Source organism: Hemitrygon akajei, chromosome 28, assembly GCF_048418815.1.
Source record: "Hemitrygon akajei chromosome 28, sHemAka1.3, whole genome shotgun sequence".
NCBI classification, from domain to species: Eukaryota; Metazoa; Chordata; class Chondrichthyes; order Myliobatiformes; family Dasyatidae; genus Hemitrygon; species Hemitrygon akajei.
Window position 1 is genome coordinate 11,445,048 of NC_133151.1, and position 27,760 is coordinate 11,472,807.

Genomic DNA, 27,760 nt, shown 5'->3' on the forward strand with positions numbered 1-27,760 from the left:
CACCGATTGCACTAGCAGAAATGTTGATGAGCAGAATGTCGTCTTCGAAAGATTGCCCGACAACCTAAAATATTAATCCCCCCTCCACATCTGGTGGAGGATTGCAAATACCTGGGGATACGAATGGACAATAAACTGGACTGGTCAAAGAACACTGAGGCTGTCTACAAGAAGGGTCAGAGCCGTCTCTATTTCCTGAGGAGACTGAGGTCCTTTAACATCTGCCGGACGACGCTGAGGATGTTCTGTGAGGCTGTGGTGGCCAGTGCTATCATGTTTGCTGTTGTGTGCTGGGGCAGCAGGCTGAGGGTAGCAGACACCAACAGAATCAACAAACTCATTCGTAAGGCCAGTGATGTTGTGGGGGTGGAACTGGACTCTCTGACGGTGGTGTCTGAAAAGAGGATGCTGTCCAAGTTGCATGCCATCTTGGACAATGACTCCCATCCACTCCATAATGTACTGGTTAGGCGCAGGAGTACATTCAGCCAGAGACTCATTCCACCGAGATGTAACACTGAGCGTCATAGGAAGTCATTCCTGCCTGTGGCCATCAAACTTCACAACTCCTCCCTCGGAGTGTCAGACATCCTGAGCCAATAGGCTGGTCCTGGGCTTATTTCCACTTGGCATGATTAACTTATTATTATGTAATTATTTATGGTTTTATATTTGTTATATTTCTACACTATTCTTGGTTGGTGCGGCTGTAACGAAACCCAGTTTCCCTCGGGATCAATAAAGTACGTCTGTCTGTCTGTATATCTGTTTCTCGTCCCATTGCAAGCAACAACTCTTGAGCCGTGCTTTCATCTTTTACGAAGCGGACATAACCAAGAAGTGAAAGATGTTTTGACTGGTCCAGCTGCAGAGAAAAGTCTGTTAAGTATGTTGCACAAGGTGTCTTCCACGTTCTCAGACATTTCACCTGTTCATCTTTGAGCAGAGTTGTCAATCTCTTCAATTCCTTCACCTCGCGTTAAGGTCCTGCAGGCGCTGAAGGAGAAGGACGAGATGGACACAGTGGGGTGGTTCCCTGCCCCGTTCATCTGGCAAGACGCCTGATCGCCAGACCTCGCCAACAGGCACCAAGACCTCGCCTGGCTGGCGGTGAGAGGGGCCCTCCTGTACACCCGGAACGTCGTCTCCACAGCCCGCTGCCCACGGGAGGACTGCAGTGAGGAGGAGTCGGTGACCCACCTCTTTGCACACTGTGGGTTCGCGGAGAAGGTGTGGAGGACGTCGGAAGGGACGGTGTCAAGATTCATGCCCAGCAGCTGCGTGACAGAGGACTCTCTGATCTACGGGCTGTTCCCGGGGACGCACACCGAGACCAACATCCGGTGCGGCTGGCAGATCATCGGTTCGGTGAAAGACGCTCTTTGGTCGGCCCGAAACTTGGTGGCCTACCCGCACACGGAGATGTCCGTGGGGGAATGCTGCCGGCCGACACATTCTCGGCTGCAGGAGTACGTGCTGAGGGACGCACTCGGGCTTGGTGCGGCCACCACGAGGGCCCGTTCGGGAAGGACCACAGTTTAAGATTCATCACCCGCGGGAGTGGGAGGGGTCGGGTGGGGAGGAGAATATCCCTCATCAGCGGTGTGGATAGATGAGTCAACATGGTGCCCCAGGAGTGGCTGGAAATGTATAGACCGTAAAGGAACTTCAGAAAAGAGAAAATGAGAGGCAACGCCTGAATGTTTATGGTTAATAATTTTATTGTAAATAAGTCTTTAATCCTTGTCTAAGGTCTGAGAGTCAACGAATGTTTTATTGTAAACATCTAATTTGAATATGAAAGGAGAGTCAACGCATAATTTATTGTAAATAACTTTATTAAATAAGGACTCAGAATCAACGAATGTTTTATTATAAACATCTTTAATTTGAATATTTTCCCTCTACACCGTGCCATCACAAACTCCCACGGCAGGAACAGTTGGGGTTACGAACAGAGTCTCGGACTATCACTTTGGTGAATCACGGAGTCACCCGTCCCGGGAGACCCAGGGACCGGGATCAAAGCCCTTTGCTCCAGGAATTGTGGACCCTCTCTCCCGGTGCGGAGAATTTCCCAGCCGTTTGCACCGGAGCTGAAATCCTGCTGAGTCGCCGCAATTCAAGGTGGAATCCCTCCATTTCTGTAGCGCCTTTCACCACCCTGGAGTTCGTTATCACACTCCCTCCCCACCTCCCCATCAGAACGGAACTCACTCCTCATTCATTCACTCCCCTCGCACTCCCCTTCCCCGCCCCCGGCCCTCACCACCTTCCTCCCCACCTCTCCCATTGTCGGCGCTTCCCTCTCACTACCCACTCACTCAGCGCGACACTGCGCACAGTGCAGCCCCCCCGCCAGTGCTCGGGAGTGGGATTTGACCGCACGACCCCGTGGATGGTGGCGCGGTGGGGAGATTGGCGCCCAGTCCCCTGGAGCTGCGCGTCTACAGGGTCGCCTCCCAGTTGCCGTCGACGGAGGCTCTTGATCGGAGTAACCACATGGTCATCAAAGTTTGGTTTCCTTCTGTCCGGTCCACGCTGTGACATTCCCCCGGACCGACTCTGAGCAAGAAAGGATTTTAAACTAATGTCTGACCTACTGCTACAACAGCTCCCGCAGTACAGCCCCTCCCACATAGCGACACTTCCCCCGGATCACCCCTCTCCTGACCGTCCCTCAGTGCCGACCCTCCCACAGCGGGGCGCTCCCTGCTCACCTCCTTTCCCACAGTGTGTCGCCCCCCACCTCGCGCTCCCTCTTCAGACCCCCATCCCACAGCATGGGATGCCCTCGGTTCTGCCGACCTCCCCGGAGGTGCTGTGCCGTCTCAGTGGCGCCCCTCCCACCGGACCGAGGGAGACAGTACTGCCCACCCCACGTTGTGGCGCTCCATCGCTGTCTCCCGCCCGCAGGGGTGCGCCACCTTAGTGCTCAAGTCAGAGGAGACGAGGAGACAGAGGGAGGGGACCGCGGAGCCCCGGGAGCTCGGGCAGGGAACGGGCGGAATAGCGGCGAACGTACCTGTAGTCCACTTCACCACAAACCCAAAGGTCGGATGCGCGATATCGACCTGGATTCCGATTAGATCCCCTTCAGCCTGCGTCCCAGTGCGGGACACTGCGGATCTGTAGAAGCCTCGCAGGGTCCCGATCTCGGCCATCATGATGTTCGCCGTCGACCCCAGTTCATTAGTCCAGCAGCCTGTCAGAGTCGGGACCTGAATCAAGGTCACCACATCGAATGTCGCAGGTCACCCGAATCTCCGTAGCGCCCACCTTTCCGGAAAATTCCACAGTTTCACAGGCAAGAGACGGAATCTTAAGATGCAGTGTGTGTGTGTGTGTGTGTGGGGGGGGGGGGGTCATTCTACACAGAATGATCCCAGAGATTGGGTACAGCCGCAATATCACCGAGGTTTCGCAGTCACAACAGAACTCGATAGATCCAGGAGTAGGAGGCGGAGTTAACAATGCTCATTCTCCGTGACCTAAGCTGATCCCCCCCCCTTCTCTCTGACCCACGGGTCACCGGTCAAGGATGGGGAGCAGGAACCCCGGCTGAATCCCCCCTCTCTTTACAAATAGGAATCAATTTCCCTTAATTTTCCTGCAGTGATCCCGTTTCCTCGACTTACCACCATGGAACAAGAGGCACCGACGATGCCCAGCGCCAACAGGAGGGTCAGTTGGGGTAGTTTGCGCAGCATGGTGTCACCTCCGATCTGAGATGGAGAGCGCAGGTGCTGGGGGAATATATCCTGCCCAGGTGGATTCTGAGAGAAAAAAAGCTGACAATGGTGCAACTCGAATTCTCCGAACCGGAAAAGTGCGTTATCAGCAGATTGCGGTTGGAGGTGGCGGCGAGGGTTAGACGGTCGCGATCACAAGGATGTGACCGACAAAGCTGAGCGCGGGGTTGCAATGACGATTATACAGAATTTCGTACATTCCTGGACGGTAGGGCTGTGGTCCAGGTGCAGTGCGACGGGAGTAGGCAGTTTAAGTGGTTTTGGTACGGACTAGATGGGCCGAAAGGCCTGTTTCTGCGGTCTACTTCTCGATGACTCTATTTCCAAATTCTGCTGAATCACTGCTGCTATTTTGTTTAATAGTTCATATCTATTTCACCCATCTACTCCCCTAAACACTCCCCCAATCACGAACAGGAACGGCGCGGCATCTGAAAACGCCATCCTGGCGTTGATCTTGGGGTCCACCTTGACACTGAGCCGGGGGGCGGCAAACCGAACCTCAATCGGGCGTTCATTGCGTCTGCATTTGGGGGGAGGGTGGGGGCATTGTTCCAAGATTGCCGGCGGCACTAATCTGGGCGGTGTTATCAACCGTGATTCGGGTGGCTGGGTGAGGAGTGGGATGGGGGAGGGGGAGCAGAAATGCGCCAAAGCCACGAAGAAAGCGTGAGCGGGGGTTCAAAAAGAAATCTCCACGATCTCCATCAGCTGATTCCCCTTGCTCTACTCACTTCACACTTACGACTGTGAGACTAACTGCAGAGTTGCAAAACCATATTGAAGTTGGCTCTCGACATCGGCTGTACATGGGATGCTTGCCAGAGTTCCTGCATAGTTTTCCACTGATTCCATTTTACCGCTTTGTCCTACTGTGAATGCCCGCAAGAAGATGAATCCCGGGATTACCGATGGTGATTTCTACGCACTTTGATGATCAGTTTACTTGGAACTTTGATAATGAAGGCGGGGCTGATCCCGTTTCGGCAGAAAGAGGCAGACTGTGTCCCATTCAGCCCGGAGTACGATCGGGAGACGCGGGTCCCACGGGATCGCGGCGTTCGTTGGTGTCGATGGTGTCAACTGCCCTCTATTGCCTATTGTCTTGTTTATTATTTATTGTAATGCCTGTACTGTTTTGTGCACTTTATGCAGTCCTGGGTAGGTCTAATGTAGTTATTTTTTTCTGTGTTGTTTTTTCATGTAGCACCACGGTCCTGAAAAAACGTTGTCTCGTTTTTACTATGCACTGTACCAGCAGTTATGGTCGAAATGACAATAAAAAAGTGACTTGACCTGACTTGAAGAGGTTTAGAGTACAGGGGCGAGGGCCTTCCCCCTCCCCACCCCAATCTCAAGATGCCCCACATCGGCGTCCCAGCAGTGAGATACTGTCGCACGGCCATTTTGAGAACAGTGCGATCCCACGGACGTCGACGATGTATAAGCCCCTTCCTGAGGGTAACGCAGCGCCCCCTAGGCATTTCCAGCCTGATCCCTGTGAACGTTCCTGCACGCTTCACTGTGAAACCTTGTTTTTATCTTTAAACTCGGTTTCTCTCCCGATTTGGCAAGAAGCGCTTATTTAACCCCCCCCCCCTCCCCCACCCAGTTAAGCAGAGGAGAGATTCTGCAAGTGCCGGAAATCCGGAGTAACAGACACCAAGTGCTGGAGGAACTCAGCAGGTCAGGCAGCATCTATGGGGAGGAATAAAATATCCACATTTCGGATCGAACCCCCTTCATCGGGGCCGCGAGAAAGGGTCTTGGCTCGGAGCGTCGACTCTTTATTCCCCCCGCATAAACGCTGCCCGGCCTGCTGAGGTTCCGTGTGTGTATTTCTCTTTCCCGCTTATCGTGGACCACCCGCCATCGCGCTGCGCGTCACTGCGGCCCTGCTGGGACGGTGGGCACTGGCAGCAGCGGCAACGTACATCACCTCCACGCCCCCCTCCCACAACGAGCCAATTGCCCCACGGCCCAACACACACGTGTCTCTCATTCTAACAAGCTGGGGAGTGGGTGGGGAGGAGGGAGAAGGAAATTTGCAACGCCCCCAGATGAGCGTTTCCTATTTTTACAGGACGGGACGGCAAACTGCACAGCCAGGACAGTTAGAAAACTGCAGGGAGTCCTGGACACAGTCCAGATCGTCACGGAACCAGCCTCCCCTCCATTGGGCTCTGCACTTTACTCAAATATAAAAATTCTGGGGGAGACTCGGCAGGTGAGGCCAACACCAATGGAGGGGAATAAAACAGACGATGTTTCAGTCCGAGGTCCCTTTCGTCAGGATGCTTCATCAAGGCATGAAGAGTCCCGGCGCGAAAGGTCGACTGTTTGTTCCCTTCCGTTGGCGCTCCCGGAGTCAGTCACTAGATGGCGCTCTCTCAACACGGTGCCATTACACGCACCCACGGCAGGGACAGTTGGGGTTAGGGACAGAGTCTCGAAATACCACTTTGGTGAATCGCGGTGTCACCCGTCCCGTGTGAACCAGGGACCGGGGTCAAAGCCCTTTGCTCCTGGAATTGTGGACCCTCTCTCCCGGTGCGGAGAATTTCCCAGCCGTTTGCACCGGAGCTGCAATCTTGCTGAGTCGCCGCATTTCAAGGTGGAATCCCTCCATTTCTGTAGCGCCTTTCAACACCCAAGGATGTCCTGGAGTTGGTTGTCACACACACTCCCCACCGCCCCTTCATCAGAACGGGACTCACTGCTCATTCATTCATTCACTCCCCTCTAACACCCCTCCCGTCCCCACCCTCACCACCTTCCTCACCATCTCTCCCATTGTCGGCGCTAGCCTATCACTGCCCCTCCTTCCGCTTTCACTACCCACTCACGCAGCGCGATTCTCCCTCCTCATCCATCTCAGTACTACGCTCCCTCTTCATCCGCTCTTCCCCTCACTGACACCCCCCCCCATTGTACGACGCTCACTCAATAACCCTTCCATAGCGTGGCGCTTCCTCTTCACAGCCCCTCCCCATAGCCATAGCGTGGCGCTCCCTCGCACAGTGCAGCGCCCCCTCACCCTTGACCTTGCGCTCCGATCTCAGGAGTGGGATTTGACCGCACGACCCCGTGGATCGTGTCGCGGTGGGGAGATTGCCGCACGGAGACACAGCCCCTGGATCTGCGCGTCTACCGAAGATTCAGAACTGACACGGTCGCTTCCCCGTGGGTGTTGACCTGTACACATCGCCAAAACCTACCTGTATCTGTCCACTCCTCCCCAGCTCTTCCCACACCTGCACACATCGCCCACACCTGGCCGTGTCAGTCTACGCATTCCCACATCTTCCCACACCCGCCCTCACTGTACGGAGAGACACGTCCAGCCGACACCGAAATCTGATGCTTAAAATTTTTCTTTTAATGAGATGATGATTTATGATGATCAGCCGATACAGAAAGTGAAAGGCAGCGAGTATTCAGCAGAGGCGCCCCATCTCCCCTACGAGCCTTCCTCCCCGGGGTCAAATTCCCGCTCACTGCCGTCTCCGTCCGCGGATCCACACTTCTACTTACAACGAGTGAATATGTCCGTCCCCGTCCTGTTTCCAACGGAGAAAGAGACAGGTGATTAGAGACACGAGTCAGGAGGAACCGGGAACATTCCGATCCGCCTTTCACAGAGTTACCCAGGCTGGAGAATTCCCACTTCACTTCCCCCCGGTCACTTTATGTAATTGTCACATCGGAGTCCGGGTAACGTCAGCGTTTCCACCCAGTAATCCCAAAACAGGGAGTCTGACGCAGTCAGAAGGGGTTAGAGTGAAACTCCCTCTACACCGTCCCATCACACACTCCCAGGGTCAGACACAGAGTGAAGCTCCCTCCACACCGTCCCATCACACACTCCCGGGGTCAGACACAGAGTGAAGCTCCCTCCACACCGTCCCATCACACACTCCCAGGGTCAGACACAGAGTGAAGCTCCCTCCACACCGTCCCATCACACACTCCCGGGGTCAGACACGGAGTGAAACTCCCTCCGCACCGTCCCAACACACACTCCCGGGGTCAGACACGGAGTGAAACTCCCTCCGCACCGTCCCATCACACACTCCCGGGGTCAGACACGGAGTGAAACTCCCTCCGCACCGTCCCATCACACACTCCCGGGGTCAGACACGGAGTGAAGCTCCCTCCACACCGTCCCATCATTCACTCCCGGGGTCAGACACAGAGTGAAGCTCCCTCCACACCGTCCCATCCCACACTTCCGGGGTCAGACGCAGTGTGAAGCTCCCTCCACACCGTCCCATCGCACACTCCCGGGGTCAGACAGAGTGAAGCTCCCTCCACACCGTCCCATCGCACACTCCCGGGGTCAGACACAGAGTGAAGCTCCCTCCACACCATCCCATCACACACTCCCGGGGTCAGACACAGAGTGAAGCTCCCTCCACACCGTCCCATCGCACACTCCCGGGGTCAGACACAGAGTGATGCTCCCTCCACACCGTCCCATCACACACTCCCGGGGTCAGACACAGAGTGAATCTCTCTCCACACCGTCCCATCACACACTCCCGGGGTCAGACACAGAGTGAATCTTTCTCTACACAGTCCCATCACACACTCCCGGGGTCAGACACAGAGTGAATCTTTCTCTATACAGTCCCATCACACACTCCCGGGGTCAGACACAGAGTGAATCTTTCTCTACACAGTCCCGTCACACACTCCCGGGGTCAGACACAGAGTGAATCTTTCTCTACACAGTCCCATCACACACTCCCGGGGTCAGACACAGAGTGAAGCTCCCTCCACACCGTCCCATCACACACTCCCGGGGTCAGACACAGAGTGAATCTCTCTCTACACAGTCCCATCACACACTCCCGGGGTCAGACACAGAGTGAAACTCCCTCCACACCGTCCCATCACACACTCCCGGGGTCAGACACAGAGTGAAGCTCCCTCCACACCGTCCCATCACACACTCCCGGGGTCAGACACAGAGTGAATCTCTCTCTACACAGTCCCATCACACACTCCCGGGGTCAGACACAGAGTGAAACTCCCTCCACACCGTCCCATCACACACTCCCGGGGTCAGACACAGAGTGAATCTCTCTCCACACCGTCCCATCACACACTCCCGGGGTCAGACACAGAGTGAAGCTCCCTCCACACCGTCCCATCATACACTCCCGGGGTCAGACACAGAGTGAAACTCCCTCCACACCGTCCCATCACACACTCCCGGGGTCAGACACAGAGTGAACTCCCTCCACACCGTCCCATCACACACTCCCGGGGTCAGACACAGAGTGAACTCCCTCCACACCTTCCCATCACACACTCCCGGGGTCAGACACAGAGTGAAACTCCCTCCACACCGTCCCATCACACACTCCCGGGGTCAGACACAGAGTGAATCTTTCTCCACACCGTCCCATCACACACTCCCGGGGTCAGACACAGAGTGAATCTCTCTCCACACCGTCCCATCACACACTCCTGGGGTCAGACACAGAGTGAATCTTTCTCCACACCGTCCCATCACACACTCCCGGGGTCAGACACAGAGTGAAGCTCCCTCCGCACCGTCCCATCACACACTCCCGGGGTCAGACACAGAGTGAAGCTCCCTCCACACAGTCCCATCACACACTCCCGGGGTCAGACACAGAGCGAATCTCCCTCCACACAGTCCCATCACACACTCCCGGGGTCAGACACAGAGCGAATCTCCCTCCACACAGTCCCATCACACACTCCCGGGGTCAGACACAGAGTGAATCTCCCTCCACACCGTCCCATCACACACTCCCGGGGTCAGACACAGGGTGAAGCTCCCTCCACACCGTCCTATCACACACTCCCGGGGTCAGACACAGAGTGAATCTCCCTCCGCACCGTCCCATCACACACTCCCGGGGTCAGACACGGAGTGAAACTCCCTCCGCACCGTCCCATCACACACTCCCGGGGTCAGACACGGAGTGAAGCTCCCTCCACACCGTCCCATCATTCACTCCCGGGGTCAGTCACAGAGTGAAGCTCCCTCCACACCGTCCCATCCCACACTTCCGGGGTCAGACGCAGTGTGAAGCTCCCTCCACACCGTCCCATCGCACACTCCCGGGGTCAGACAGAGTGAAGCTCCCTCCACACCGTCCCATCGCACACTCCCGGGGTCAGACACAGAGTGAAGCTCCCTCCACACCATCCCATCACACACTCCCGGGGTCAGACACAGAGTGAAGCTCCCTCCACACCGTCCCATCGCACACTCCCGGGGTCAGACACAGAGTGATGCTCCCTCCACACCGCCCCATCACACACTCCCGGGGTCAGACACAGAGTGAATCTCTCTCCACACCGTCCCATCACACACTCCCGGGGTCAGACACAGAGTGAATCTTTCTCTACACAGTCCCATCACACACTCCCGGGGTCAGACACAGAGTGAATCTTTCTCTATACAGTCCCATCACACACTCCCGGGGTCAGACACAGAGTGAATCTTTCTCTACACAGTCCCGTCACACACTCCCGGGGTCAGACACAGAGTGAATCTTTCTCTACACAGTCCCATCACACACTCCCGGGGTCAGACACAGAGTGAAGCTCCCTCCACACCGTCCCATCACACACTCCCGGGGTCAGACACAGAGTGAATCTCTCTCTACACAGTCCCATCACACACTCCCGGGGTCAGACACAGAGTGAAACTCCCTCCACACCGTCCCATCACACACTCCCGGGGTCAGACACAGAGTGAAGCTCCCTCCACACCGTCCCATCACACACTCCCGGGGTCAGACACAGAGTGAATCTCTCTCTACACAGTCCCATCACACACTCCCGGGGTCAGACACAGAGTGAAACTCCCTCCACACCGTCCCATCACACACTCCCGGGGTCAGACACAGAGTGAAGCTCCCTCCACACAGTCCCATCACACACTCCCGGGGTCAGACACAGAGCGAATCTCCCTCCACACAGTCCCATCACACACTCCCGGGGTCAGACACAGAGCGAATCTCCCTCCACACAGTCCCATCACACACTCCCGGGGTCAGACACAGAGTGAATCTCCCTCCACACCGTCCCATCACACACTCCCGGGGTCAGACACAGGGTGAAGCTCCCTCCACACCGTCCTATCACACACTCCCGGGGTCAGACACAGAGTGAATCTCCCTCCGCACCGTCCCATCACACACTCCCGGGGTCAGACACGGAGTGAAACTCCCTCCGCACCGTCCCATCACACACTCCCGGGGTCAGACACGGAGTGAAGCTCCCTCCACACCGTCCCATCATTCACTCCCGGGGTCAGACACAGAGTGAAGCTCCCTCCACACCGTCCCATCCCACACTTCCGGGGTCAGACGCAGTGTGAAGCTCCCTCCACACCGTCCCATCGCACACTCCCGGGGTCAGACAGAGTGAAGCTCCCTCCACACCGTCCCATCGCACACTCCCGGGGTCAGACACAGAGTGAAGCTCCCTCCACACCATCCCATCACACACTCCCGGGGTCAGACACAGAGTGAAGCTCCCTCCACACCGTCCCATCGCACACTCCCGGGGTCAGACACAGAGTGATGCTCCCTCCACACCGTCCCATCACACACTCCCGGGGTCAGACACAGAGTGAATCTCTCTCCACACCGTCCCATCACACACTCCCGGGGTCAGACACAGAGTGAATCTTTCTCTACACAGTCCCATCACACACTCCCGGGGTCAGACACAGAGTGAATCTTTCTCTATACAGTCCCATCACACACTCCCGGGGTCAGACACAGAGTGAATCTCCCTCCACACCGTCCCATCACACACTCCCGGGGTCAGACACAGGGTGAAGCTCCCTCCACACCGTCCTATCACACACTCCCGGGGTCAGACACAGAGTGAATCTCCCTCCACACAGTCCCATCACACACTCCCACGGCAGGAACAGTTGGCGTTATGGACAGGATGTCGGACTATCACTTTGGTGAATGACGGTGTCACCCGTCCCGTGTGACCCAGGGACCGGGGACAAAGCCCTTTGCTCCTGGAATTCTGGACCCTCTCTCCCGGTGCGGAGAATTTCCCAGCCGTTTTACACCGGAGCTGCAATCTTGCTGAGTCGCCGCATTTCAAGGTGGAATCCCTCCATTTCTGTAGCGCCTTTCACCACCCAAGTCCTGGAGTTCGATGTCATACTCCCTGCCCACCGCCCCTTCATCAGACTCTCTGCCCACTCATTCATGCATTCTTTCATTCACTTCCCTCGCACTTCCCTCCCCGCACCCGCATCACCACCACTCCCATTGTCCGCGCTTCCCTATCACTACCCACTCACGCAGCGCGACTCTCCCTCCTCATCCATCCACCTCTGTGCAACGCTCCCGCTTCATCCGCCCTCCCACTAAGCGAAGCCGCCCACCCCTCGCTGACTCCTACACCCCACTGTACGACATTGCTCAATAACCCTTCCAAAGCGTGGCGCTCCCTCACACAGTGCAGCGCCCCCTCAGTTTGGGAGTGGGATTTGACCGAACGACTCCCTGGATTGTGGCGCGGTGGAGAGATTGCCGCGCGGAGACACAGCCCCTGGATCTGCGAGATTCAGAACTTACAGGGTCGCCGCCCAGTTGGTCTCGGGGGTGGAAGGCGATCGTTCTAACCATACGGTCTTCATTTGGTCTCCAAATATCTCCCCGGTCCACACGGAGACAGCCCCCAGGACCGAATCTGGGCACAGAATGGATCTTAAAGTAATGTCTGACCTGTTACTGCCGTCCTAACTCAATACAGCCCCTCCCACATTGTGACACTTCCCCCGGATCACCCCTCTTGTAGCCTGACGGTCCCTCAGTACCGCCCCTCCCACAGCAGGACGCTCCCTGCTCACCTCCGCTCCCACAGTGTGTCGCCCCCACCTCGCGCTCCCTCTTCAGACCCCCCATCCCACAGCATGGAATGCCCTCGGTTCTGCCGACCTCCCCGGAGGTGCTGTGCCGTCTCAATGGCGCCCCTCCCACCGGACCGAGGGAGACTCAGTACTGCCCACCCCACGTTGTGGCGCTCCTTCGCTGTCTCCCACCCGCAGGGGTGCGCCACCTTAGTGCTCAAGTCAAAGGGAGACGAGGAGACAGAGGGAGGGAGCCGCGGAGCCCCGGGAGCTCGGGCAGGGAACGGGCGGAATAGCGGCGAACGTACCTGTAGTCCACTTCACCACAAACCCAAAGGTCGGATGCGCGATATGGACCTGGGTTCCGATTAGAACCCCTTCAACCTGCTTCCCAGTGCGGGACACTGCGGATCTGTAGGTGCCTCGCAGGGTCCCGTCCTCGTCCATCAGGATGTTCGCTGTCGACCCCAGTTCATTAGTCCAGCAGCCGGCCAGAGTCTGGACCTGAAATCAAGATCAACTCAACGAATCTCGCCGGTCACCCGCGTCTCGGTAGCGCCCGCCTCCTCCCTTTCCCGAAAATCCCTTAAGGTGCCACTGGTGTGGAGGAGGCCTGGAGTGGGGGGGGGGGGTGGTGGTGCGGGGGTCATTCTACACAGAATGATCCCAGAGACTGGGTACAGCCGCAATCCAGGCGAAGGATTGTCCTTCGGCACGGCGCCCCAGTCAGCGAGGGCTCGCAGTCGCAGCAGAACTGGACAGATGCAGGAGTAGGAGGCGGACTTAACAATGCTTATTCTCCGTGACCTACGCGTAAGAACCCCGGCTGATTCCCCCCCCCCCCCCTCCTTCTCTCTGACCCAGGGGTCGGAGATGGGGAGCAGGAACCCTGACTTAATCCCCCCCCTCTCTAACCCATGGCTCACGGGGCAACGATGGGTGGCAGGAACCCTGGCAGGCCCCACCTCCTTTTCGAAGTCAGTTAATTCCCAACGCAAATAGGAATCAGATGCCTCTAATTTTCCTGCAGTAATCCCATTTCCACGACTTACCACAGTGAAACATGAGGCACCGACGACGCCCAGCGCCAACAGGAGGGTCAGTTGGGGTAGTTTGCTCAGCATGGTGTCACCTCCGATCTGAGACGGAGAGCGCGGGTGCTGGGGAATATATCCTGCCCAGGTGGATTCTGGGACAAAAACCTGAGAAAGTTGCAACTCGATTTATCCGAACCGGAAAAGTGTGTAATCAGCACGTTGCGGTTGGCAGAGGCGACGTGGGGCGTGGGACGTGATCACAAGGATGTGTCCGGTAGGGTCGAGCGCGGCGTTGGTATGACGATTGGGCCCTTGCGAAACCACATACAGTGGCATGGAAAAGTTTGGGCACCCCCGGTCAGAGGTTCTGTTACTGTGAATAGTTAAGTGAGCAGAAGATGAACTGATCTCCAAAAGTCATGGCGTTAAAAAAGAAACATTCTTTTCAACATTTTAAGCAAGATTAATGTATTATTTTTGTTCTGTACAATTTTAGAGTGAAGAAAAGGAAAGGAGTACCGTGCAGAGGTTTGGGCACCCCAAGAGATTTGAGCTCTCAGATAACTTTCACCAATGTCTCAGCTTGTTAGGGCTATGGCTTGTCCACATTCATCGTTAGGAAAGGCCAGGTGATGCAAATTTCAAAGATTTATAAATACCCCGACTCCTCAAACCTCGTCCGAACTATCATTAGCTATGGGCGCCTCTAAGCAGCCGCCTAGCACTCTGAAAATTAAAATAAATGATGCCCACAAAGCAGGAGAAGGCTATAAGAAGCGTTTCAAGGTAGCCGGTTCGCAATGTAATCAAGAAATGGCAGTCAACAGGAACGGTGGGGGTCAAGTAAAAAAAAACTTTCCGAGAAAACCGCTCGTAGGATTGCCAGAAAGGCAAATCAAAACCCCCCTTTTGACTGCAAAAGACCTTCAGGAAGGTTTAGCAGACTCTGGAGTGGTGGCGCGCTGTTCTACTGAGCAGCGACACCCGCACAAATATGACCTTCATGGAAGAGTCATCAGGAGAAAACCTTTCCTGCGTCCTCACCACAAAATTCAGCGTCAGAAGTTTGCAAAGGAACATTTAATACAGCCTGATACACTGATGAAGTTAAAATAGAACTTTCTGGCCGCAATGTGCAAAGGTATGTTTGGAGAAATATGGTGCAGAATTTCATGAAGAGAACACCTCCCCAACTGTTAAGAACGGGGGTGGATCGATCATGCTTTGGGCTTGTGTTGCAGCCAGTGGCACGGGGAACATTTCACTGGCAGGGGGAAGAATGAATTCAACTAAAAACCAGCAAATTCTGGAAGCAAACATCACACCGTCTGTAAAAAAGCTGAAGGTGAAAAGAAGATGGCTTCTACAAGGGGATCCTAAACACACCTCAAAATCGACAACGGGCTACCTCAAGAGGCGCAAGCTGAAGGTTTTGCCATGGCCCTCGCAGTCCCCCGACCTAAACATCATCGAAAATCTGTGGATAGACCTCAAAAGAGCAGTGCTTGCAAGACGGCCCAAGAATCTCAGAGAACTAGAAGCCTTTTACAAGGAAGAATGGGCGAAAATCCCTCTAACAAAAATTGAAAGACTCTTAGCTGGCTACAGAGAGTATTTACAAGCTGCGATACTTGCCAAAGGGGGGGGGGGGGTGTTACTGACCACGCAGGGTGCCCAAACTGTTGCTTCGGGCCCTTGTCCTTTTTTGTTATTTTGTAACGGTAAATGATGGAAATAAAAAAAACAATCTTGCTTAAAATATTAAAGAAATGTGTCATCTTTAACTTTATGCCTTTTGGAAATCAGGTCATCTTTTACTCGCTTAGCTATTCACAGTATTAGAAATTTTAACATTTGCATGCCGCTGTATAAAACTATACAGAATCTTTTTTTAAAAAAATTATTTTTATTAGTTTTTCTATACATTTTACAAATTAAAAACCCCAAATCCCAACGAGGAACATTAATACAGTGCAAAATTAAGCATACAATGACAATATGCTACAAAGGAAGAGAATTTGACAAAAAAGCACCTAAGTTGAAGACAAGTAAACTTAGTATCCTCCCCAAGCCCCACAACACAAGAAAAAAACACCTCCAGACCAACCACAACACAATATAGAGAGTATAATTCAGGACAATCAAACTCCCAGACTGTGAATACACTTAGCAACAGAGGATAATAATGCCTACTACCAGAAAAAAAAGGGAGCTGAAAGCAAGGGACCGAAAAGAAAAAAAACCCAAAAAAACTCTAGTCAAGAGGAAGGTTATGAAAGTACTCGATAAAAGGTCCCCAGACCTTATGGAACTTTAGATCCGAATTGAGAACTGAATAATGAATTTTTTCGAGGTCCAAGCAGGCCATAATGTCGTTAAGCCATTGCGCATGAGTGGGCGGGGCAACATCTCTCCATCTAAGGAGGATCAAGCGTCTCGCCAGGAGAGAGGCAAAGGATAGTATTCGGCATTTGGTCGGACCCAGACGTAAATCTGTCTCGCCCCAAAAACCGAACAGAGCAATTAAGGGATTTGGTTCTAGGTGCTGATTCAGAATACACGATAACGTAGTGAAGACATCTTTCCAAAATTTCTCCAAGCTAGGACAGAACCAGTAGATATGGATGAGAGAGGCCATGCCCCTCTTGCATTTATCACAGAGCGGACTAATGCTAGGGTAGAATCGAGATAGTTTAGATTTAGACATATGGGCTCTATGAACAATCTTAAACTGTAAAAGGCAATGGCGAGCACAAAGAGAGGTTGAGTTAACCGATTTGAGAACTGAGTCCCAGCTCTCCTCGAATAAGGAGGTATTTAAATCCTGCTCCCAGGCCATTTTAATTTTATCCACAGGGCCCCGTCGTAAGGCTGCTAGTTTATCTCGGATAATTGATATTAAACTTTTACCTAGTGGATTAATGGAAAGAAATAAGTCCATAGCATTTTTCGCAGGCATTTCAGGAAAGTTAGGAATTAAAGGAGCAATAAAGTGTCTAATTTGGAGATATCTAAAAAAATGAGCATTGGGCAGATTGAACTTAACAGAGAGCTGCTGAAAAGAAGCGAAGCGATTATCAATGAAAAGATCTTCAAAATGTCTAATGCCCTTCCTATACCAAACATGGAATGCTGAATCGTACGTAACAGGTAATAAAAGGTGATTATGTACGACAGGGCTGGAAACGGAAAAACCATGGAAACCATAGCATTTCCTGAACTAAGCCCATATACGCGAAGTGTGTCTAATAAGAGGATTAGCTATTAATCTGGGCAGGCTATTAGGGAGTGCAGAGCCAAGAAGTGCAGAGATAGATAATTCTTTAGTGGAGCTCAACTCCATTGCCACCCAATTAGGGCACTCGGGTTGGCCGTGGAAGAAAGACCAAAAGGTAGCACAACGTATATTAGCTGCCCAGTAATATAAGCGAAAGTATAAATATAAAGCCATGCCACCCTCTTTTTTAGATTTTTGGAGATGGAGTTTATTAATTCTAGAGCGCTTATTCTTCCACAGATATGACAAAATAATAGAGTCTAAGGAATCAAAAAAAATTTAGGAATAAAAATTGGGATAGATTGAAATAAGTATAAAAACTTGGGGAGAACATACATTTTAACAACATTAATACGACCTACCAAAGACATAGATAGAGGTGACCATTGTATTTTATACAATGTTTTATAGTATATGAAAGATTGGCAAAGTTTTCACGAAAGAGATCTTTAAACTTCCTTGTGACTGTAATTCCAAGATAAGTAAATTGATTATGGACTACTTTAAAAGGGAGATCACGAAATGTTAGTTCTTGTGCTTCTTTATTAATTAGATAGATAGATAGATAGATACTTTATTCATCCCCATGGGGAAATTCAACATTTTTTCCAATGTCCCATACACTTATTGTATCAAAACTAATTACATACAATACTTAACTCAGTAAAAATATGATATGCATCTAAGATCACCCTCTCAAAAAGCATTAATAATAGCTTTTAAAAAGTTCTTAAGTAGTTTACTTAAATACATTGAGTCCTAACCCCGGCACTTTAACATATCTTACTCCTGGCGGTTGAATTGTAAAGCCGAATGGCATTGGGGAGTATTGATCTCTTCATCCTGTCTGAGGAGCATTGCATCGATAGCAACCTGTCGCTGAAACTGCTTCTCTGTCTCTGGATGGTGCTATGTAGAGGATGTTCAGGATTTTCCATAATTGACCGTAGCCTACTCAGCGCCCTTCGCTCTGCTACCGATGTTATACTCTAAGTAATTGGGAAAAGTTCACTCTTATGTAAGTTAAGTTTATAGCCAGAGATCTGGCTAAACTGGTCAAGAAGTGAAAACATTAGAGGTAAGGATGTAGACGGATTTGAGAGAAAGAGTAATAAGTCATCAGCATAGAGAGAAACTTTATGCTCAAAACCCCCTCTCCAAATCCCGGTCAATTCAGGACAACTATACAAAATCTTGTACATTTTCGGATGGGTATGGAGGGATCTGGACCAGATGCAGTGCGATGGGTGAAGGCAGATTAAGTGGTTTTGGCACGGACTAGATGGGCCGAAGGGCCTGTTTCTGTGTTCCACTTCTCGATGACTCTATTTCCAAACTCTGCAGAATCACTGCTGCTATTTTTAAAACATAGTTCATATCTATTTCACCCATCTACACCCCTCCCCCCCCCCCCCACACACACACACACACTCCTCCAATCACGAACAGGAACGGCGCGGCATCTGAAAACGCCGTCCTGGTGTTAATCTTGATGTACACCTTGACACTGAGCCTGGGGGCGGTTAGTCTCGCAGTCGTAAGTGTAAGATGAGTAAAGCAAGGGGGCTCAGCTGATGGAGACGTAAATAATTGGTCTGTAGGGCCGTCTTTGGAACCGTATTCCACAGATTCACCGCGTTCTGGGTAAAGAAATCCCTCTTCACCACCATTCTTCAATAATACCTTTCTATTCTGAGGCTGTGTCCTCTGGTCGCAGAGACTCTTCCGCCATGGGAAACGTCCTCTCCACACCCACTCTGTCAAGGCCTTTCGATAGGTTTCAATGAGGTCATCCCTCATTCATCTGAGTTCCAGTGAAGAGAGGCCCAGAGCCGTCAAACGCTCTTCCTGGAATAATCCTGGAATCCTGGAATAATTTTCGTGAACCCTCTCCCGAGTCAGCGCCTCCTTTCTAAGATTGGGGGCCCAAGCCTGCTCACGGTGAGGCCTCGCCAGTGCTTTATAAAACCTCAGCATTACATCCTAGTCTCTTTGTAATGGACGTTAACAGCGCATTTGCCTTCCTCATCATTAACTTTAGCGGAATCCTGCACAAAGACTCCCAAGTCCCTTTGCACCTCGTAGTTCTGCATTTTCTCTCCAATTAGAAAACAGTCTGCCCTTTCATTTCTTCCACCAAATTGCACGACCATACACTGTATTCCCTCTTGGCACTTCTCTGTCCATTCTCCTAATTCGCCTAAGTCTTTCTGTAGCCTCTGTACGTCCTCAGAACTACCTGCCCCTCCACCTATCTTGGTATCCTCCACAAACATTGCAACAAAGCAGTCAACTCCGTCCTCCAAATCACTGACATTTGGTGTAAAAAGAAGCGGCCCCAACACAGACCCTTCGTAACACCGCTAGTCACCGGCAGCCAACCAGAAAAGTCTCCCTTTATTCCCACTCTTTGCATCCAGCCAAACAGCCACTGCTTTATCGGTGCTAGAATCTTTCCTGTCATACCGTGGGCTCGTAGCTTGCTGAGCAGCCTTGTCGACGGCCTGAAAACCCTACGTACACAGCATCAACCGATTCTCCTTTGCCGATCCTGCTCGTTACTTCCGCAAAGAACTCCAGCAGACCTGTCAGGCAAGAGGAAACCATGCTGACTACAGCCTGGCTTATCAGGTGCCTCCATGTACCCCGAAACCACATCGTTAACAATCGACTCCAGCATCTTTCCAACCCCTGAGGTCAGAATAACTGGCCTATAGTTTCCTTTCTGCAGCCTTGTCTCCCTTCTTGAAGAGTGGAGTGGCATTTCCAATTTTCCAGAAACCGTGGGACTTTATTCCACCTGCTATTTTAACCACCTCTACGGAATTTTCCACAGGGAAAAAAAAAATCTGTCTGGACGGCAAAGATTTCCCTTGTATACAGAAAGGTGCCGGGAAAAGGCCAGCAACATCACAAAGGATCCCTCACACCTGCTCATGGACTGTTTGTCCCACTCCCACCGGGGAAGAGGGATCCACAACAGGACTACCAGACTCCGAAACTTTCCCCAAGAAGTGAGACTGATCAGCACCTCCGCCCATTAACCCACCTCACCACACCCCACCATCACTACACCCACACCATTTACCGCCACTTTAGGTACATGCAATCAGTCTAACAGTAACCTGTACATCGTGTGTTTCTAGAATTGCTTTAATATCATTATTAATTTTTTTAATTATTGCGGTAGAAATGGTTAAAACTAGTGCATGATGGGATGCTTGACTATTCTGGAAAAGTTGGGTTTAAGACAATATAACCATATAACAATTACAGCACGGAAACGGGACATCTCGGCCCATCTAGTCTGTGCCGAACGCTTACTCTCACCTAGTCCCACCGACCTGCACTCAGCCCGTAACCCTCCATTCCTTTCCTATCCATATACCTATCCAATTTTTTTTTAATGACAATATCGAACCTGCCGCTACCACTTCTACTGGAAGCTCGTTCCACACAGCTACCACTCTCTAAGTAAAGAGGTTCCCCCTCGTGTTACCCCTAAACCTTTGCCCTCCTAACTCTCAACTCATGTCCTCTTGTTCGAATCTACCCTACTCTCAATGGAAAAAGCCTATCCATGTCAACTCTATCTATCCCCCTTATAAATTTAAATAGCTCTATCAAGTCCCCCCTCAACCTTCTACACTCCAAAGAATAAAGACCTAACTTGTTCAACATTTCTCTGTAACTTAGGTGCCGAAACTCAGGTAACATTCTAGTAAATCTCCTCTGTACTCTCTCTATTTTGTTGACATCTTTCCTATAATTCGGTGACCAGATATGTACACAATACTCCAAATTTGGCCTCACCAATGCCTTGTACAATTTTAACATTAAATCCCAACTCATATACTCAATGCTCTGATTTATAAAGTCCAGCATACCAAAAGCTTTCTTCACCACCCTATCCACTTGAAATTCCACCTTCAGGGAACTATGCACCATTATTCCTAGATCACTCTGTTCTACTGCATTCCTGAATGCTCTACCATTTACCATGTATATCCTGTTTGGATTATTCCTACCAAAATGTAGCACCTCACACTTATCAGCATTAAACTCCATCTGCCATCTTTCAGCCCACTCTTCTAACTGGCCTAAATCTCTCTGCAAACTTTGAAAACCTACTTCATTATCCACAACGCCACCTACCTTAGTATCATCTGCATACTTACTAATCCAATTTTCCACCCCATCATCCAGATCATTAATGTATATGACAAACAACATTGGACCCAGTCCAGATCCCTGAGGCACACCACTAGTCACCGGCCTCCAACCTGACAAACAGTTATCCACCACTACTCTCTGGCATCTCCCATCTAGCCACTGTTGAATCCATTTCACTACTTCAATATTAAAACCTAACGATTGAACCTTCCTAACTAACCTTCCGTGCAGAACTTTGTCAAAGGCCTTACTGAAGTCCATATAGACAACATCCACTGCTTTACCCTTGACAACTTTCCTAGTAACCTTTTCAAAAAATTCAATAAGATTTGTTAAAAATGACTTTCCACGCACAAATCTATGTTGACTGCTCTAATCAGACCCAGTCTACAGATAATCATATATGCCACCTCTAAGAATACTTTCCACTAATTTACCCACCACTGAGGTCATACTGACAGGCTTATAATTGCTAGGTTTACTCTTGGAACCCTTTTTAAACAATGGAATCACATGAGACTGCTGATGCTTGTCGAGAATAACCTTGGATGATAAGCTCAGTGCCAGGAACTCCAATGAATAAGATGCCAGGCTCCTGGGAGCCTGATAACAGGGAACAAAGAGGGCTGTTAGACTCGCGCTAATATGTTTTTAAAACGCTTGATCTTGCATTGACCGTGGAAAGCCAAACAAAGTTATGTGAAGTTGTTTGTCTTGCTGTATAACCTAGAATTCAGAGCTCTGTTGGCGGTGGAGAGTGCTGCAGACTCTCCATGATATCATATTGGTAAACTCTAAAAACGAAACTCGAAGTCACTCTGGTGTTCTCAGTTAGTGTTTCCACGACAATTATATTCTTTCTGCTAATTGTGAGTTTTAATGCCGTATCGGATCCGGAGTAGCAATCTTTTCGGTTCCCTTTACACACATTTATAGAGTAGATAACTTCACTCATTGAACTGTTCGTTGAAAACAATCTATAAATTAACTTTCAAGGATTCTACATATTGTGTTTGAAGTTATTTATTTTATCTATCTATTAATCAATCCATCAATCAATCAATCAATCAATCTATCTATCTCTTTGGCTACCTACCTACCTACCTATCTATCTATCTATCAAACTGTCTATCTATCTATCAATCTACCTAGCTATCTATCTACAGTGCCTCAGAATAAAAAAGTTTTCACCCCTCCTTGGAATTTTTCATGTTTTATTGTTTTACAACAATGAATCACAATAGACTTAATTTGGCTTTTTTTGACACTGATCATAAAGAATATGACCCTTTCATGTCTAAGTGAAAACAGATTTCTACAAACGATCTAAATTAATTACAAATATAAAACACAAAATGATTGAAAACCTTTATTTAGCAGACTCAGACATTATGATGTCTTTTGAGGAGCTGAGGTGTACCTTTAACCTCAATGGTAAACATTTCTACAAATACCCTCAGCTAAGTTGTTAAGGTAAACCAAAACAACACAATTACCAGACCCCTACACTCACGCTTGGAAAAAAAAAATGATAAAGGACAGTTTGAGAAAGGGTATCATTTCGGAATTTTTATGATTTGCGGATATCTTGCTCGTCTGAAAATTCACAATACAAATTGAGAACTTTGGAGGAAAATTTGCAGCTTAAAATTTCGCACGAAGAGTGGAAAACAGATTGTACCAATGCTCATACTAAGTCAATAAACACTCGCCTTAAATTGATACAGTACAAATGGTGAACGTTGACATATGTCACACCAGCGGAATTAAACAGATGCAACAAAAACATATCAGATATATGCACAAAATGTACAGAAGCTCGGGGGACATTGTTCCATTGTATGTGGCAACGTAGAGAGACTGGAGCATTCTGGGAAGAGGTACGAGCTATAATCGAGAAAATTATTTCAAGACAAGTTTCACTGGATGCTAAACTCTTTCTGTTGGGTTTGTGCCCAGAGAAACACAATTACAGTAAAAATGAGCAAGCATTTATAGATGTCAGCTTACTTCATGCTAAAAAATGTATTGCGCAATTATAGAAAAGTACTCATAGACCAATCACTACTCAATGAATAAGGCAGATGTTATCAAGTCTCTCATTGGAAAGGATAACCTATATATTAAGGTCTAAACAGCCGATATTTGAGAATATATGGAGACCGTTTATTAACTATGTCAAGGATTTGAACTTAACAGCAGATTAAAAGTGCATTACCTTCTGTAGACAATGCAGCTTCCAAACTTGTAGAAAATATATTTATTTATTGATTTTTGAATTGTATTATAAATACCTGTTAAATTTTACACATTTATATATATAGATTGCCACTTGTTGAAATAGGAGAAGCATTTTTTGTGTTTTTTTGTGTGTGTTGTCTTGTTTGTTGTGTTAAAACAGCAACTTCTGTATTTTCTGAATAATATTGGAAAGTAAAGGAAGGTAAAAGCTGTATTTCATGGTATTAAAATGCAAAAAAACATATTGTGGCCAAAAAAAAAAACACAAAATAATTGATCGCATCAGTATTCACCCCCTTAAAATCAGTATTTAGTAGACGCACCTTTGGCAGCAATTACAGCCCGGAGTCTGTGTGGACAGGTCTCTATCAGCTTTGCACATCAGGACACTGCAATCTTTCCCCCATTCTTCTTTTCAAAACTGCTCCAGCTCTGTCAGATTGCATGGGGATTCGTGAGTAAACAGCCCTTTTCCAAGTCCAGCCACAAATTCTCAATCGGATTGAGTTCTGGACTCTGACTTGGCCACTCCAGGACATTCACACAGTGTAGTGGGTGTGTGCAATGCACTGCCGGGGATGGTGATGTAAGCGGATACAATCGGGTCTCTTAACAGCCTCTCGGATAGGTACATGGAGCTCAGGAAAGTAGAGGGTTATACACGAGGGAAATTCAAGGCAGTCTCTACAGTAGGTTACATGGTCAGCACAACATTGTGGGCCGAAGGGCCTGTAATGTGCTGTAAGTTTCTCTGTTCTATTAACTTTGTGGTTTTTAAGCCATTTCTGTATAGCTTTGACTTTATGCTTGGGATCATTGTCCTGATGGAAAACAAATCTCCCAATTCACAGTTCTGTTGCAGACTCCGTCAGGATTTCTCTTTGCCACTCTCCCATAAAGCTGTGACCGGTGAATCACCCGGGCAACAGTTGTTGTCTGCACAGTCTCTCGCATCTCAGCCACTGAAGCTTGTAACTCCTCCAGAGTTGTCATAGGTCTCTTGGTGGCCTCCCTCACGAGTCCCCTCCCTGCACGGTCACTCAGTTTTTGAGGACAGCCTGCTCTAGGCAGATTTACAGCTGTGTCATATTCTTTACATTTCTTGATGACTGACTTAACTGTACTCCAAGGGATATTCAGTGACTTGGAAATGTTTTTGTATCCATCTCCTGACTTGTGCATTCCAATAACATTTTCGCAGAGTTGCTTGGAGTGTTCTTTTGTCTTCACGGTGTAGTTTTTGCCGGGGTACTGACTCGCCAGCAGTTGGGCCTTCCAGATACGTGCGTATTTTTACAACAATCAGTTGAAACACCGTGACTGCACACAGGTGATCCCCATTTAACTGGCGGTGGTGGCATATCCGTCGGTCTCGAGAGACCACGGATCTGCGCCTGGAGTTTCCAGGGCGCAGGCCTGGGCAGGGTTGTGTGGGAGACCGGCAGTTGCCCAAGCTGCAGGCCTTCCCCTCTCCACGCCACCGATGTTGCCCAAGGGAAGGGCACTAGGACCCAAGCAGCTTGGCACCGGTGACGTCGCAGAGCAATGTGTGGTTAAATGCCTTGCTCAAGGACACAAACATGCTCAGGCTCGAACCAGTGACCTTCTGATACCTTGCCCACCAGGCCACGCGCCAACATTAAACTAATTATGTGACTTCTAACACCAATTGGCTGCACCAGTGACGATTTGGCGTGTCACAGAAAAGAGGGGCGAACAGGCAATCAATTATTTTGTGTTTTATATTTGCAATTAATTTAAATCACTTTGTAGAGATCTGTTTTCACTTTGGGACAAAAGGTCTGTTTTGTTTTTGTGCGGAGCGCAGACAGTCCATGGAGGGAAGGGCTGGTTTCCGTGATGAGCTGGACTCTGTTCATCGCTCTCTTGTACAATTTCTTGCAGTCTCGGCAGAGCAGTTTGCCGTACCACGCCGCGATGCGTCTGGATACAATGCCCTCTACGCCGCGTCTGTACAAATAGGTAACGCTAATCGGGGACGTACGTTCCAATTTCCTCATCCTACTGCGGCTGTTGCAATATCCTGGCTGCGGGGTCCACGTGCACCCGCATTCTCGTCCGCGCGCCTCACCGAACGGGCGTCCCTCCCCCAGCCGGTTAGAATGAGAGAGACGTGTGTGTGGGGACGGGGGGACGGAGTAGGGGTCTCGTTATGGGAGGGGTGGTCCTCTCTGTTGCTGCCGATGACCCAGTCCCAGCTGATACGTCTGCAGGGGCGCATTGGCCAGGCCAATACGCGGGAAAGAAATACACACAAAATGCCGGAGGGCATCAGCAGGCCATGTAGTGTAGTGATTATTATGCGTCACTCTGTTCAACTCCCCACACCAACCTTTTTAGTTAACCCAGTTTCTTTGACGTCTCTCAGACACAGGGTGGGGCGGGGTGGGGGAGATGGTGGGAGAGGGAGGGGCCTATATTTAAAGCACAGTGAAAATGTCAGTCAGCGGAGATCATCAATCCCTATTGCCTCCTGATGGGGCAGGTTCTCGCCCACCTTTGTGAGGCCATCCTGCCCGGATCTGCAGCTTGGGTGCCGGACCGAGGGGGCCAGAGTCCCGGGCCGGTATTCGGGGGTTCTGCTTCTGGCGTACCGTCTCTTGCTTCCGGAAGCTGGTGACTTGTTTCGTTGCCTACCCGTTGCCCGGCGCCTTCCTCTTCTCGGCCATGGAGCTGCCGCGGGAGATGCAGATGAGGGGGGAGGTGGGGTTGTGAAGGCGCCGTTCCTGCGGGGGCACCGGTGTGTGGAGGAGGGGGAGCTGGGGCAGCGCCTGCACCGGCTGCTGGGCGCCAGCTCCTACAGCATTTCCCCCACCCCACGGCAACGCGCCCCAGGAACGGAACTGGGACCTCGCCTCCTCCTCCTCCTTCGTCATCATCGCCCTCACTACCACGGGTAAAGGGGCGCCAACCACCCCAACCCAACCCCTCACCCCGATCTCCTCCACAAGCACTGAGACTCCAGAATCCTCTGCCCTCCTTGCTCCTACCTCCCAACCCACAAGTTCGTATCTCCAGCCTGCGTCCCTTTGCCAACTCACGGCCCTCTCTCCGTACAGCTAATCTCGCGTTTCATCGCGGAACCCTTCTCCCACTACCTCTCCTCTCCCCCAACCCCTGTCCTCTCATCAATTCCTTTTTGCCTCTCCCGTGCCTCTATCCCACTCCTCCACCTCCTACATTTCCCCCCACTCGTCCCCCCACTCCCTTCCCCTCCCCTTCCCACCTCTGAAACTCCTTCCCCTCTCCTTCTCCCTAGCTCCCTTCCCGCAGTCGGTCCTCTCCCCACCCTGCCCCACTCCCTCTCGCCATCCCATCTTCTCCCTTCCCAATCTATTTCTTCTCCACTGACCATTTCCTCTGCCCCCTCCTCTCTTCCCCCACCTCCATTCCTTCTCGTCTTTCTATATTCTCCCTTGCTAAACTTTCTCCCATTCCCGTTAGAGGTTACGGAGAAGGACAGGAGAATGGCTTTGTGAGGGATAGTAAATCCGCCATATTGGAATGGCGATCAAACCCGATGGGCCGAGTAGCCCGATTCTGCGGCTGGGTCTTATGGTCTTAACTCATCCCTTCTGAGAATCCATTTAAGGATGCGTTAGGTGGTGGGGTGGGGGGGAGAGAGAGCGCGAAAAACACTGGGCGTTTCAGGGTGTGGAGGTCTGGATTTAAGAGAAGAGGCAAAATTGCCCCAGGGCTGCTTTCCGTCGAGTGACCCTACCGCGAGGGCAGAAACATCGCAAGCATATAACGTGTCCATGGGCACGAGGGTTTCCCCAGCGAGGGCGTAGATTTAAATATCGGTTTAGCTGTCAAATGTACTCCGAAGCAGCCAGGTGTGTCGTTTGCATCAGTTAATCTTGGCGGCAGCAATTGTCAAGTTTCCGGCGACAACAGAGACTGCCCCCAAGTTACTAACCCGAACCCACTCCGTCCGGAAATAGAACCCGGGTTTCACTTCGCCCCAAAACAACTGCTTCCCATACCGGGAGTCGAACCCGGGCCGCCTGGGTGAAAACCAGGAATCCTAACCGCTAGACCATATGGGAGACGCTGTAAGATGATAGCACAAAGACAAAGGGATTTCAAAGGTAACCTTGAAACAGAACTTCCGTACGGTAACAACGTTTAAAAAAAGCTTTTCGAAATTGAAATACGATACGAAAGGTTTCCCAGGGCTTTTTTGGCCATAATCTCTGTCTTGATTTCTTAACTTTACTCTTGCTTATTCTCGTCTGGGTGTCCAAGTACGGGGGATGTGCAATGTCAACACACACAGACCTTCACCCAAGATTGAGGAGGAGAGACCTAGTATGCCTAGATTTAAGACCATGGGGACACAGGAGCCGGGCTCGGCCATTCGACCCATCTACACTGCTAGTCTTCTGAT

General features: G+C 50.6%; 1 protein-coding gene and 1 non-coding gene across 2 annotated transcripts; both read right to left on the bottom strand.

Moving 5' to 3' along the window:
* Positions 1–7,108: 7,108 nt before the first annotated feature.
* Positions 7,109–13,814, bottom strand: LOC140717469 (avidin-like). Its single transcript, XM_073031049.1, has 4 exons — positions 13,674–13,814; positions 12,930–13,125; positions 12,347–12,461; positions 7,109–7,312 (listed from the first exon to the last, which is right to left on the bottom strand). The coding sequence occupies exons 1-4, from the start codon at positions 13,743–13,745 to the stop codon at positions 7,279–7,281; spliced, it is 417 nt and encodes a 138-aa protein (XP_072887150.1). The 5' UTR covers positions 13,746–13,814; the 3' UTR covers positions 7,109–7,278.
* Positions 13,815–27,347: 13,533 nt separating this feature from the next.
* On the bottom strand, positions 27,348–27,419 carry trnae-uuc (transfer RNA glutamic acid (anticodon UUC)). Its single transcript has one exon. It is a non-coding gene; the product is annotated as a tRNA-Glu (tRNA).
* Positions 27,420–27,760: the final 341 nt, after the last annotated feature.